At 40.7% G+C, this 11,684-nt stretch overlaps 1 protein-coding gene across 1 annotated transcript; it reads right to left on the bottom strand.

Annotated features, from left to right (window-relative positions):
- Window positions 1–987: 987 nt before the first annotated feature.
- selenot1a (selenoprotein T, 1a) lies at window positions 988–11,390 on the bottom strand. Its single transcript, XM_060928876.1, has 6 exons — window positions 11,245–11,390; window positions 5,985–6,095; window positions 4,101–4,227; window positions 2,051–2,138; window positions 1,638–1,785; window positions 988–1,444 (listed from the first exon to the last, which is right to left on the bottom strand). Exons 1-5 carry the CDS (start codon window positions 11,373–11,375, stop codon window positions 1,661–1,663), a joined length of 582 nt encoding a protein of 193 aa, XP_060784859.1. The 5' UTR covers window positions 11,376–11,390; the 3' UTR covers window positions 988–1,444; window positions 1,638–1,660.
- Between the last annotated feature and the right edge of the window lie 294 nt (window positions 11,391–11,684).

Raw genomic sequence — 11,684 nt, 5'->3', positions numbered from 1 at the left:
CTATAAAACTGACCTTCCTTTGAGCAGATTGAGTTTCTGGAGCATCACATTAATTTGTGGGGTCGATTAAATGCTCAAAATGGCCAGAAAAATGTCTCGACTATATTTTCTATTCATTTTACAACTTATGGTGGGAAATAAAAGTGTGACTTTTCATGGAAAACACAACACTGCCTGGGTGACCCCAAACTTTTGAACGGTAGTGTAAGTGCAGATATGTTGCATAATACAGTGTGATAAGTGCATGAAACACGCACAACAGGCAGGAGGTCAATCGAGGCGCGGACAGAATATCAGAGGCAAAACTATACAAGATCAAGGGCCGAGAAACCGGAGTCAAAAAACCAGGAAATCAACAAGAACAGGAAACAAGGCTCAGTATGGCACACTAGACGCGGCGTAATACTTCGCATCATCCTTGCACGGGCGCAGTCCTTAAATAGCCCAAACATAGTTCATTGATTAAAAGACAGTTGTTCTTTGTTAACAGAGCTCGTAAGGCGCACAGGACTGATACACGACCGCACTAAAAAGCACGGTCAAGCTGCCAGTGTAGCTGCAGTCTTTTTAGTTGCGAATTACGAGTATTTCCTCGTGTTAATAATTCACCATGTCAAAACAAGTGAAACTTTCCTCCTTTTGACGTGAAGAGAGGTAAGCAATTTATTATACTTTCCCCCCCCATCAAAGTTGCATTTTGTGGCTTTGAAGCTAAGTTTTAGTGCACCGTTTCTAGAACACATCAAGAAAACATGGAAGAAACAGCAATAAAGGAAGAGCCGGTTTCTAAGCTACCTAAAACTAGCAATGGTAATTATTTTGTGTTACATAATGCACTCAGGCTGCCAGTCAGTATGCGACACCCCCCCCCCCCCCCCTTTGAAAAATCCTAGCTACGCCCCTGCAAATTTACAACTTTATAATCTTGAATATCTGAGGTCCCCCCCCACAAAAAAAAAAAAACCCCAAACATGGCCCCACAAATAACATTTTTGAATTTATTTATTATCCTTAACATGTTAAGCAAAATATATATAAAAAAAAATTAACAGATCAATAAAACTACTAACGTTAACCATGATTTGGGCAAGTTAAGAAAGTTAGACTTAACATTACAATCTATGATTAATATCAAATTTACAGGAAGATAAGGGACGCATTTGTGCACATTCTCTATTCTCTTATTACACATACTACAGCTTGCAAGGAAATCCTGAAGTGAACCGTTATTGCACTGCATGTGGGACTCAGTAGTAATAAATGAATGGCCATGGGGCGGAGGGGGGGGGGGCGAAATCGACTCTGGGGTGAGGGCGGAGTCTCTCCAGGGGCATGGTGGCGAACAGTAGGCGGGACATCCAGCCTGTGCCGGTAGCAGGACTACTTTCAGCGCAGACCTTCATAAAACGTCGCCTCATGACCGTGGAAGAGTCGCACCATAAATCTGGAGGGGTGAAGTTCAGAGAAACGAAATATTATTCCGGACCAGAAATATACACCGTCAGTAGACGGTGCTTTTTATATTTTAAAAAAAATTAAACCTGGAGTGCAGACGCAGCATATACATCTTCAACATGGATATTATGGCTACATGAATAAAATCTTCACTTTTTTTTTTATATATAAAGTGTACGTACTCAGAAGGAAGTGGAGTTCTGGGTTAAGAGTGATATTGTGGAAGTCTGTCCATGGGCATGTTCATCTTCATCTCATTCTCCAGGATTTGTACCAGCTGCTGCATGGATGGAAGGTGGCCTGACTCCAGCTTGGACCACACAGGAACATCTAAAACCAGTCAACAAAGGGGGGGGGGGCACAGAGGCATTTACCTCTGGCTGTTAAATCTCTGGCGCTTCCGGAAGTGATCGATAAACTATCAATCAATAGCTGCATACACATACAGGCTTCTTAAATCTGATGTTACTCTAGAAACAAAAGAAGCACATTAATACGAACCTGCGCTTCATCTAACTAAGAATACACACATCAACCCTGTTACCGAAATCTCCGCTCTGTATTTTGCATACAGTTAAGAATAACTGAGTCTTACCGTTGAATGTGATCTCAAAAGCCCCCGTCGACATGCACTGATTTTCGAGCATGTTGCTGAAGAAGAACACCATCATACAGGCATAGATCTGCCAAAAGCAAGAGAACAGAACAGTCTTAAACTTTCAAAACAGACTAAAAACTAGTAAACGTCTTGGGGCTTTTTTTTTTTTTAATATATAAATACAACCCCGATTCCAAAAAAGTTGGGACAAAGTACAAATTGTAAATAAAAACAATGCAATAATTTACAAATCTCAAACTGATATTGTATTCACAACAGAACATGGACATGTCAAATGTCGAAAGTGAGACATTTTGAAATTTCATGACAGCAACACATCTCAAAAAAGTTGGGACAGGGGCAATAAGAGGCTGGAAAAGTTAAAAGGTACAAAAAAGGAACAGCTGGAGGACCAAATTGCAACTCATTAGGTCAATTGGCAATAGGTCATTAACATGACTGGGTATAAAAAGAGCATCTTGGAGTGGCAGCGGCTCTCAGAAGTAAAGATGGGAAGAGGATCACCAATCCCCCTAATTCTGCGCCGACAAATAGTGGAGCAATATCAGAAAGGAGTTCGACAGTGTAAAATTGCAAAGAGTTTGAACATATCATCATCTACAGTGCATATCATCAAAAGATTCAGAGAATCTGGAAGAATCTGTGCGTAAGGGTCAAGGCCGGAAAACCATACTGGGTGCCCGTGATCTTCGGGCCCTTAGACGGCACTGCATCACATACAGGCATGCTTCTGTATTGGAAATCACAAAATGGGCTCAGGAATATTTCCAGAGAACATTATCTGTGAACACAATTCACCGTGTCATCCGCCGTTGCCAGCTAAAACTCTATACTTCAAAAGAAGAAGCCGTATCTAAACACGATCCAGAAGCGCAGACGTCTTCTCTGGGCCAAGGCTCATTTAAAATGGACTGTGGCAAAGTGGAAAACTGTTCTGTGGTCAGACGAATCAAAATTTGAAGTTCTTTATGGAAATCAGGGACGCCGTGTCATTCGGACTAAAGAGGAGAAGGACGACCCAAGTTGTTATCAGCGCTCAGTTCAGAAGCCTGCATCTCTGATGGTATGGGGTTGCATTAGTGCGTGTGGCATGGGCAGCTTACACATCTGGAAAGACACCATCAATGCTGAAAGGTATATCCAGGTTCTAGAGCAACATATGCTCCCATCCAGACGACGTCTCTTTCAGGGAAGACCTTGCATTTTCCAACATGACAATGCCAAACCACATACTGCATCAATTACAGCATCATGGCTGCGTAGAAGAAGGGTCCAGGTACTGAACTGGCCAGCCTGCAGTCCAGATCTTTCACCCATAGAAAACATTTGGCGCATCATAAAACGGAAGATATGACAAAAAAGACCTAAGACAGTTGAGCAACTAGATTCCTACATTAGACAAGAATGGGTTAACATTCCTATCCCTAAACTTGAGCAACTTGTCTCCTCAGTCCCCAGACGTTTACAGACTGTTGTAAAGAGAAAAGGGGATGTCTCACAGTGGTAAACATGGCCTTGTCCCAACTTTGAGATGTGTTATGAAATTTAAAATCACCTAATTTTTCTCTTTAAATGATACATTTTCTCAGTTTAAACATTTGATATGTCATCTATGTTCTATTCTGAATAAAATATGGAATTTTGAAACTTCCACATCATTGCATTCCGTTTTTATTTACAATTTGTACTTTGTCCCAAATCAAATCGGGGTTGTTAAAAAAAAAAAAAAAAAAAAAAGTCTCGAATCACCCTTGGAAAATCAAGAGACTAAATTTAGAGCTTGTTTATCCGCAAGTCGAGGGATAAACACCTGCTGGGACTTAACACCTTCAGAAGAAAACTTGTCGGTGGCTCATTTGTCCCCAACGTACCCAACACACACTTTGGAGATTAGTCAGAACAGCACTGAGACACTCGCCGCCACACATGTGAAGCAATTCTCGAGACTAGATTTCAAAGTAGTGTGTAATTTTTTATAATTAAGTTTTGAAAATCAAACCTTCAGGGATAAAGAATCGATTCACACCTTATTCTCTTGGCTCCAAGTCCAAAGCCGTGGAGGCTCCATGCCGAAGAGCGGGAACGGGTCCTTGCCTACGATGATTAGCCCGATCAGGAACAGTTTGAAAATGGATAAAAAGGAAGCAATGTGTCTGAAAGTAAAGCGCACCAAAGACAGATCAGAAACATTCCCCAGCTCCGGTTTCAGTCATTAAACCTTTATTTCGTGCCCTTCAGAGGCAATTTGAAGTAAAAGACAGAAAGCCAAAAATCAGATTGCAAACTTCAAGATCCTGAAGCTCGTCACCAGTAAATCTCCCACAAGCTCAGTAGCAAGGCTATGGATAACTTGGAGTATAATAAATGAAACGAGACAGGGTAGCGAGGGAATGACCACCACAGATATAACGCAAGTGAGAACAGGAACCAATTAGTCCCTTAGACGTTCCACAACATTAAGTCTATCTACAGTGGTGCCTGCAAGTTCGTGAACCCTTTAGAATGTTCTATATTTCTGCACAAATATGACCGAAAGCATCAGGTTTTCACACAAGTCCTGAAAGCAATGTTCTTTTTGGAGAGCAGTGGCTTTCTCCTTGCAACCCTGCCATGCACACCATTGTTCATACATCAGTGCTCTCCTGATGGTGGACTCATGAACATTACCCAATGTGAGAGGGGCCTTCAGTTGCTTAGAAGTTACCCTGGGGGGTCCTTTGTGACCTCGCCGACTATTATACACCTTGATCTTTGTTGGTTGACAATGCTTTTTCTGAGGTCCTCAGAAATCTCGACTTTGATAGATCCCTGTCTTTAAATAAAACGGTGCCCACTCACACCTTACTCCAATTTCACCTTCAAATTACCGTATTTTCTGGACTATAAGCCGCTACTTTTTTCCTAGGTTTTGAACCATGCGGCTTATACAAAGGTGCGGCTATTCTGTGGATTTTTCTTCCACCGCTAGGGGCGCTCTAACCGGAAGTAGAATCAAAAATAAGATAGACGAAAAATCAATGCAAAGAAGAATTAGCAGATCTTTAGCAGATAGAACACGCACGACAAATTACTAACTGGTAATTATTTTCAAATCCAGCGAAGATGATTAAAGTGACTTGTGGTTTCAAACACAGGAGAAATGAAGGTAAATAAATACCGGTTATTTTCTCTTGGTTCTGTTCCGTTTTAATCAGCAAAGTTGCTGCCGTGTTAAAAGGCACTGTTCGGAAAGAATCTGTTCAGGTACATACATGTACATTTACAGTACAAAATCGTTCTGTACATGCAGTAAATATCTAATTTTTCACCATAGATATCTGCGGCTTATAGCCCGGTGCGGCTTGTATATCTTTTTTTTTTTTAAATAGAGCGGATGCGGCTTATATACAGGTGCGCTCTATAGTCCAGAAAATACGGTAACTGCTAATCCTAGAGGTTCACATACTTTTGCCACTCACAGATATGTAATATCGGATCATTTTCCTCAATAAATAAATGACCAGGTATAATATTTTTGTCTCATTTGTTTAACCAGGTTCTCTTTATCTACTTTTCGGACTTGGGTGAAAATCTGATCTTGTTTTAGGTCATATTTATACAGAAATATGTAGAAAATTCTAAAGGGTTCGCAAACTTTCAAGCACCACTATCTATAAGCCGTCAAAACGTGCAAGGCATTTGTTAAGAAATTTGTCCTGACAATTTCGTAATAACATTATTGAACAGATGTAGTTATGCGTTACCGCATTTCTGAGGTGGGAAAAACACTTTCGTCAGGTGATTAATTTGACAGGATTAGAACCGCGCTGTCATCAAAACTTGAACAACGTGTATTTCCTGATGAGCTGCTTGGACCCCACACACGCATGCGCTTTAATACAGATAAAGAACGCAAGCTTTCAAATCTCACCTGTAAATAGGCAGAGGGAGGTAGTTCTCCCCCTCGATGCGGATGTCTGGGTACCGCTGGGACAAGACCTGCGTGTACTCCTCAAACACCCGCTTGTAGCCTCAGGAGATACTGGAACAGAACGGAGCACAACACAAACAACTCGCTGATCTGATAGGAACGACATTCAAGTTACGTCTCCGCATAATAAACTGATAAAAGGATTTGGATTTAAAAAAAAAAAAAATGCAAAGTAACAAGCGAATCCAAACAAACACATTCAATAATAATAGGAGATATGATCGACATTTTAGGAAACAGGTCAAGATGGTCATCGCATAAAGGAAAGTAACATGCTTTTTTTTTCTTTTTTAAAAGAAACAATAGGTGTTTGAATAAAAAACAGAACTGATGATCATTGCTCGTTTTCCTTTTTATAACCGAGCATTTATGTCTGCCTCATTTATCAAAAGATCCTTTTCGTCATCTCTTCAAACCTGACCGCAAGCTTGATAACACGAGTTTCCATTCCAACAGTTATTGGTTAATCAATCTGCTCGCCTCACCCTTTGATCTTGTCATCCGAAACGCAGCTCATTACCTGAGATTTTTTTTTTAGCAATTTTTCGGAAAACCCGGACGTCATCATCGCAGGTAAGCATGCTGGAAAGATCATGGATGTGTTTTTACTGATCAAACTCACCAATATTTCATGATCGCCTTGTTTCTCATTTCATATTCGCCGTTTTGTATCTAAACATTTTTTTTTCCGTTTCCGAGTACGTCGTGCGCGTTCTGGCTGCCGCTTCTCACCAGAGCTTTTATATTTTATTTTTATTTTCTCTCTTTAATTTTAATTTATTTTTTCTGTGTTTGTGTAGTTTGGTGTTTGAGTGTTTTGTCCGCTGGTTGTGGTGTAGCTCCAGACCCAGTTTTGGGCGTCGGTTCCCTCCAGGCCTTGGTTCGCTGTGGGCGATGCCTGCGCTCCCAGCTGTGGACTGCAGTGAGCTCGCTGCTCATTTAACATTCATGGTTGTCCAGTGCTCTGCACTTTAACGCTTGGCGTGATGTTCCGAGCGATGTTGCTCGGTGGCGTCGCAGCGGCTGTGCAGGCGGTTTGGGACACACCAGCGCTCTGCATGGCGGAGCTTCTCTGCTCGCTTTGTGGATCCACAGCGTGGTGTTCGGGCGATGTGGCTGGCGTCTGTGCTGGAGATGTGGGACTCGTTTTCATGCACCTTCCGGTGGGACTGTGGCTGCTACACCATGGGAATTACATCCTGACCCCTACTTGGTGGACTTTTTACTTTTTATTCATTTATTTATTATTTTTTATTTGTCTATTATTGTAAAGCGTCCTTGGGTTTCTTGAAAGGCGCTATATAAATTAAACTTATTATTATAATAAACACGCGTTTGAGAAGTCACGTGAGTGAGGTGTCGATACACTTTCACCGGTGTCCACCATTATCGACACCCTGTGGAATTAAGTGGCATTTACAACTGTTATGGATCGATCTTTGTCCAACATTGTTCATGTCGATGAAGTACTTAAAAAAAATAAATAAATAAATAAAAGTGCTGTGATTTTTTTTCCTGATTCATAGCAGAATGGAATGTTTATAGAGTATTTGGAATCTGATTGTAATAAATAGAATGGGACCAGAATTAAATTCCTAGCATATAAAAAAAAAAAAAATACATGCTTGAAAGATTCAGATTTTTCTCTTCTATTCGGATTTTTATTTTTTTGCAGTTTGTTGTAAATATCTACCACATACAGTGGTATGCAAAAGTTTGGGCACCCCTGGTCAAAATTGCTGTTCCTGTGAACAGTTAAGCAAGTTGAAGATGAAATGATCTCCAAAAGGCATAAAGTTAATGACTCATTCCCTTTATAGTTTAAGCAAAAGCAATTTCATCTTTCATATTTTCAAAATGACAAAAAAGGAAAAGGGCCCGAAGCAAAAGTTTGGGCACCCTGCATGGTTAGTACCTAGTAACACCTCCTTTGGCAAGTATCACAGCTTGTAAACACTTTGTAGCCAGCTAATAATCTTTCAGTTCTTACCTGGGGGATTTTCACACATTCGTCTTTGCAAAAGGCTTCCAGTTCGACAAGTTTCCTGGGCTGTCTTGCATGCGCTGCTCTTTTGAGATCTATCCACAGATTTTCAATGATGTTTAGGTCAGGGGACTGTGAGGGCCCGGACAAAACCTTCAGCTTGGGCCTCTTGAGAGATTCCATTGTAGATTTTGAGGTGTTTTGGATCATCGTCTTATTGTCGGACCCGTCCTCTTTTTAACTTCAACTTTTTTACAGACGGTGTGATGTTTGCTTCCAGAATTTGCTGGTATTTATTCGAATCCATGCTTCCCTCGACCAATGAAATGTGCCCTGTGCCACTGGCTGCAACACAACCCCAAAGCATGATCCATCCACACCCATGCTTCAGAGTCGGAGAGGTGTTCTTTTCCTGGAATTTGGCCCCCTTTTCTCTCCAAACATACCTTTGCACGTTGTGGCCAAAAAGTTCTATTTTGATTTCATCAGTCCACAGGACTCGTTTCCAAAATGCATCAGGCTTATTTAGATGTTCATTTGCAAACTTCAGACGCTGAATTTTGTGGCTCGGACGCAGGAACGGTTTTCTTCTGATGACTCTCCCATGAACGTCATATTTGTTCAGGTGTTGCTACATAGTAGAACAGTGCACCACCACTCCAGGGTCTGCTAAATCTTTCTGAAGGTCTTTTGCAGTCAAACAGGGGTTTTTATTTGCCTTTCTAGCAATCCAACGAGCAGTTCTTTCAGAAAGTTTTCTTCATCTTCCAGACCTCACCTTGATCTCCACTGTTTCTGTTAACTGCCATTTCTTAATAACATTACAATTTGAGGAAACAGCTTCCTGAAAACACTTTGCTATGTTCTTGTAGCCTTCTCCTGCTTTATGAGCATCAATTATTTTATTATTCAGAATGCGACGGAGTTTTTTTTTTTAGAGGAGCCCATGGCTGTTGATTTTAGGGACAAGTTTGAGGAGTCAGAGAATTTATACAGCTTTGAAATCTGCGTCATCTGACCTCTCCTAAGGGTGCCCAAACTTTTGCATGCCACTGTATTACAATATCAATAGACATATTATATTTTGGTTCGAGGAATGACGCGTGACCTTTGAGCTGGATTGTCATGTGGTTACGATGTCAATTTCCTGTTGATATTTATTGGTAAACAACAAAAATAGAAATTAATACAAACAACAAATGATGAACAAAATATGATCGACGAAAATACTTAGAAAGTGGAACAAAAAGATTCCCTGATGCAGGTTAAACATGAGAATTACTTCCTCATTTACATAAGCACTGACATTGTTATATAAAAGATATTTTGGACTAAACATGTCTACAGAAAACAAAAAAAAATGTACGCTTTGTTAACTTTAAAGGTCATAGACAACGGTTTTAATTTTATGCACATTTGAAACGTTATGTTAAAAAACCCTGTGTAATTTTCTTCTGGTCCCAAGTAGTATTGTTAATAAGTAATAATTAAAATAAGTTAGCGTGGATCGCGGCAAATCTCTGTTCAGCTATTTTCGTGACCACTCGGCATGTGACGTCATTTAAGACAAATAAACCGCTTGAGTTGAGTCACTTTTGTTTACTTACATTGAGTGCAGACATGCGTTCGGGAATTTCCAAAGAAAAACCCCCATGCCTTATTGCTGTGCAGTGAACTGTAACAACGGGACCGGGTCAGGAAGAAGTTTTTACCCTTTACCGAGAGAGGAGAACAGGCGGAGAGAGAGGATTGGCTTTTTCCGAAAAAGGAGACGAGGCGGAGAGTGTGGATTGTGCGCGTGAAGCCAGAGGGTTGGCTTTTTCCGGAAGAGGAGACGAGGCGGAGAGCGCGGATTGTGCGCATGAAACAAAATCAAGCAGTCAAAGAAGAAACGGAGCAGCAACGCTCAAGCAAAAAGGAGAAGACTGGAGGTAACTGACAAGTACAATTATTGTGGCAATGAGACAAAGGGATATTTCCTCGCTTAGAGTCGGCTACAAATAGTATAATGCCGCGGATGGCAGGCTAATGTGGCCTACCGGCGCACTGTCCAGTAATCGTTGCCTATATCCACTAGGGAGGGCGGTTTAATTATTCTTCAAAAGGGCTCTTATTTAGTATTACAACGAAAGTAGGAATTTATCATAACTACCAGGATAAATTGTTTGGGCGCGAGTCTTGTTGAGGTCCGGGGTCGCCACAATACATATATGGTTTTACCTCTCGATATTCAATTTGGAGAGTTCCTACTTCGAAATCGCTATCAGACACGTGTGCTCGGTTCGCAAGTAAACACACAAAGCTACTCCCGGTCTGTTTGGCTTAAATGACATCATGACGACGCCCCCTGGCGGTGACGGTGCGCATAAGTGAGATGTAAACAAACCTTCGGAACTTGCGCAATTTTATTCAATTTTCAGGATGCAAATTAGACACCAGGAAGATTGAATTCGCTTTTTGGGTCGTTCTAGACAATAAAATTGATATTCTATGTTTCACCTCCGACCCTTGCCTATGAACTTTAATACCACATACCAATTTATTATTATTGTTAAATAAATATATCATCTGGATGTCGATAACTGTGGACAAAGGTGTCACGTGATCTGATACACCAAGTAATCAGGAATCGACTCGTTTTGAGTAATGACTCATGCACAATTTAAGTACCGAAAGTCTTTTCTACTTTTTGCAAAAATATTGTTAAGGTGTCGATAATTGTAACCGCCGCACTAATTGAGGCTGTATGATGTCTGGAGTTAAATAAGAAGTTAACAATCCAAATAAACAAAGCTAGCTTCCACACAGAAAAATATATTACAGCATGGTTTATTAAATATGTTTAAAAATATTTTTTTCCCTAATCTGATTAATGAAGGCCTGAGAGATGGGCCGTATCCTGAAAACCCCTCCACTGGATATATAGTGCACTAACTATGCTATTATTTCGCACCCTACATAGGGCACTTATATAGGGAAAATAAAGCAATTTGGACCTCAGTAACCTTTGTCGCTCGGGTCACGATGACGAAATGTAAACCCTCACAGGACGAATTAACCGGAAATAAAGCTGATTTTTACATTATATGTAAGTTTAATTAGTAAACATGTTTAATAAGTGTTGCTAGCAAGCCTAGCGTTAATTAGCCTGATAGCTAGCTAGCTAGCGAAACTTTAGCTCCGTCGAGCAGAAATAATTACACTCTGATTTCTTACCAGATTTGAAATTTAAGAAGCGGCCCGGCTGCGAACTGCATTTTGGTTTTCCTGACGCCGCTGTTGTGGCCACCAGTGCGATAAAGCGAGCAGGCCAGTAACACCAGCACAGAGAGCGGAAACCAGCGCATCTTCCTCCTGCTAGCTCCGGGAGCTAATAGAACAAACCGGAAGTCGCCGGTTTGTTTAAAGCGAAGATCGAGCGCTATGATTGGCTCAAACCCCAGTGACGTAAACAGAGACGTGATCAACGCGGTGACGTTGTGATTCGTCATAATGAAATGCAAAAAGTAGATGTCATGAATCTTTTTTTTTGACAGTATGACCTCTTTTTTTGTTTATTAGTGTGCTTGCAAAAGCACACTATTGTTCTTATTTTTTTTTAATTATTATTATCAAGTCAAGTCAACTTTATTGTCAAATATGCGATACATGCTCGA

The sequence above is a fragment of the Neoarius graeffei genome, chromosome 1, assembly GCF_027579695.1.
Source record: "Neoarius graeffei isolate fNeoGra1 chromosome 1, fNeoGra1.pri, whole genome shotgun sequence".
Taxonomy (NCBI): domain Eukaryota; kingdom Metazoa; phylum Chordata; class Actinopteri; order Siluriformes; family Ariidae; genus Neoarius; species Neoarius graeffei.
The sequence above is the reverse complement of the archived record's forward strand: the minus strand, read 5'-3'. Positions and strand labels throughout refer to the sequence as shown.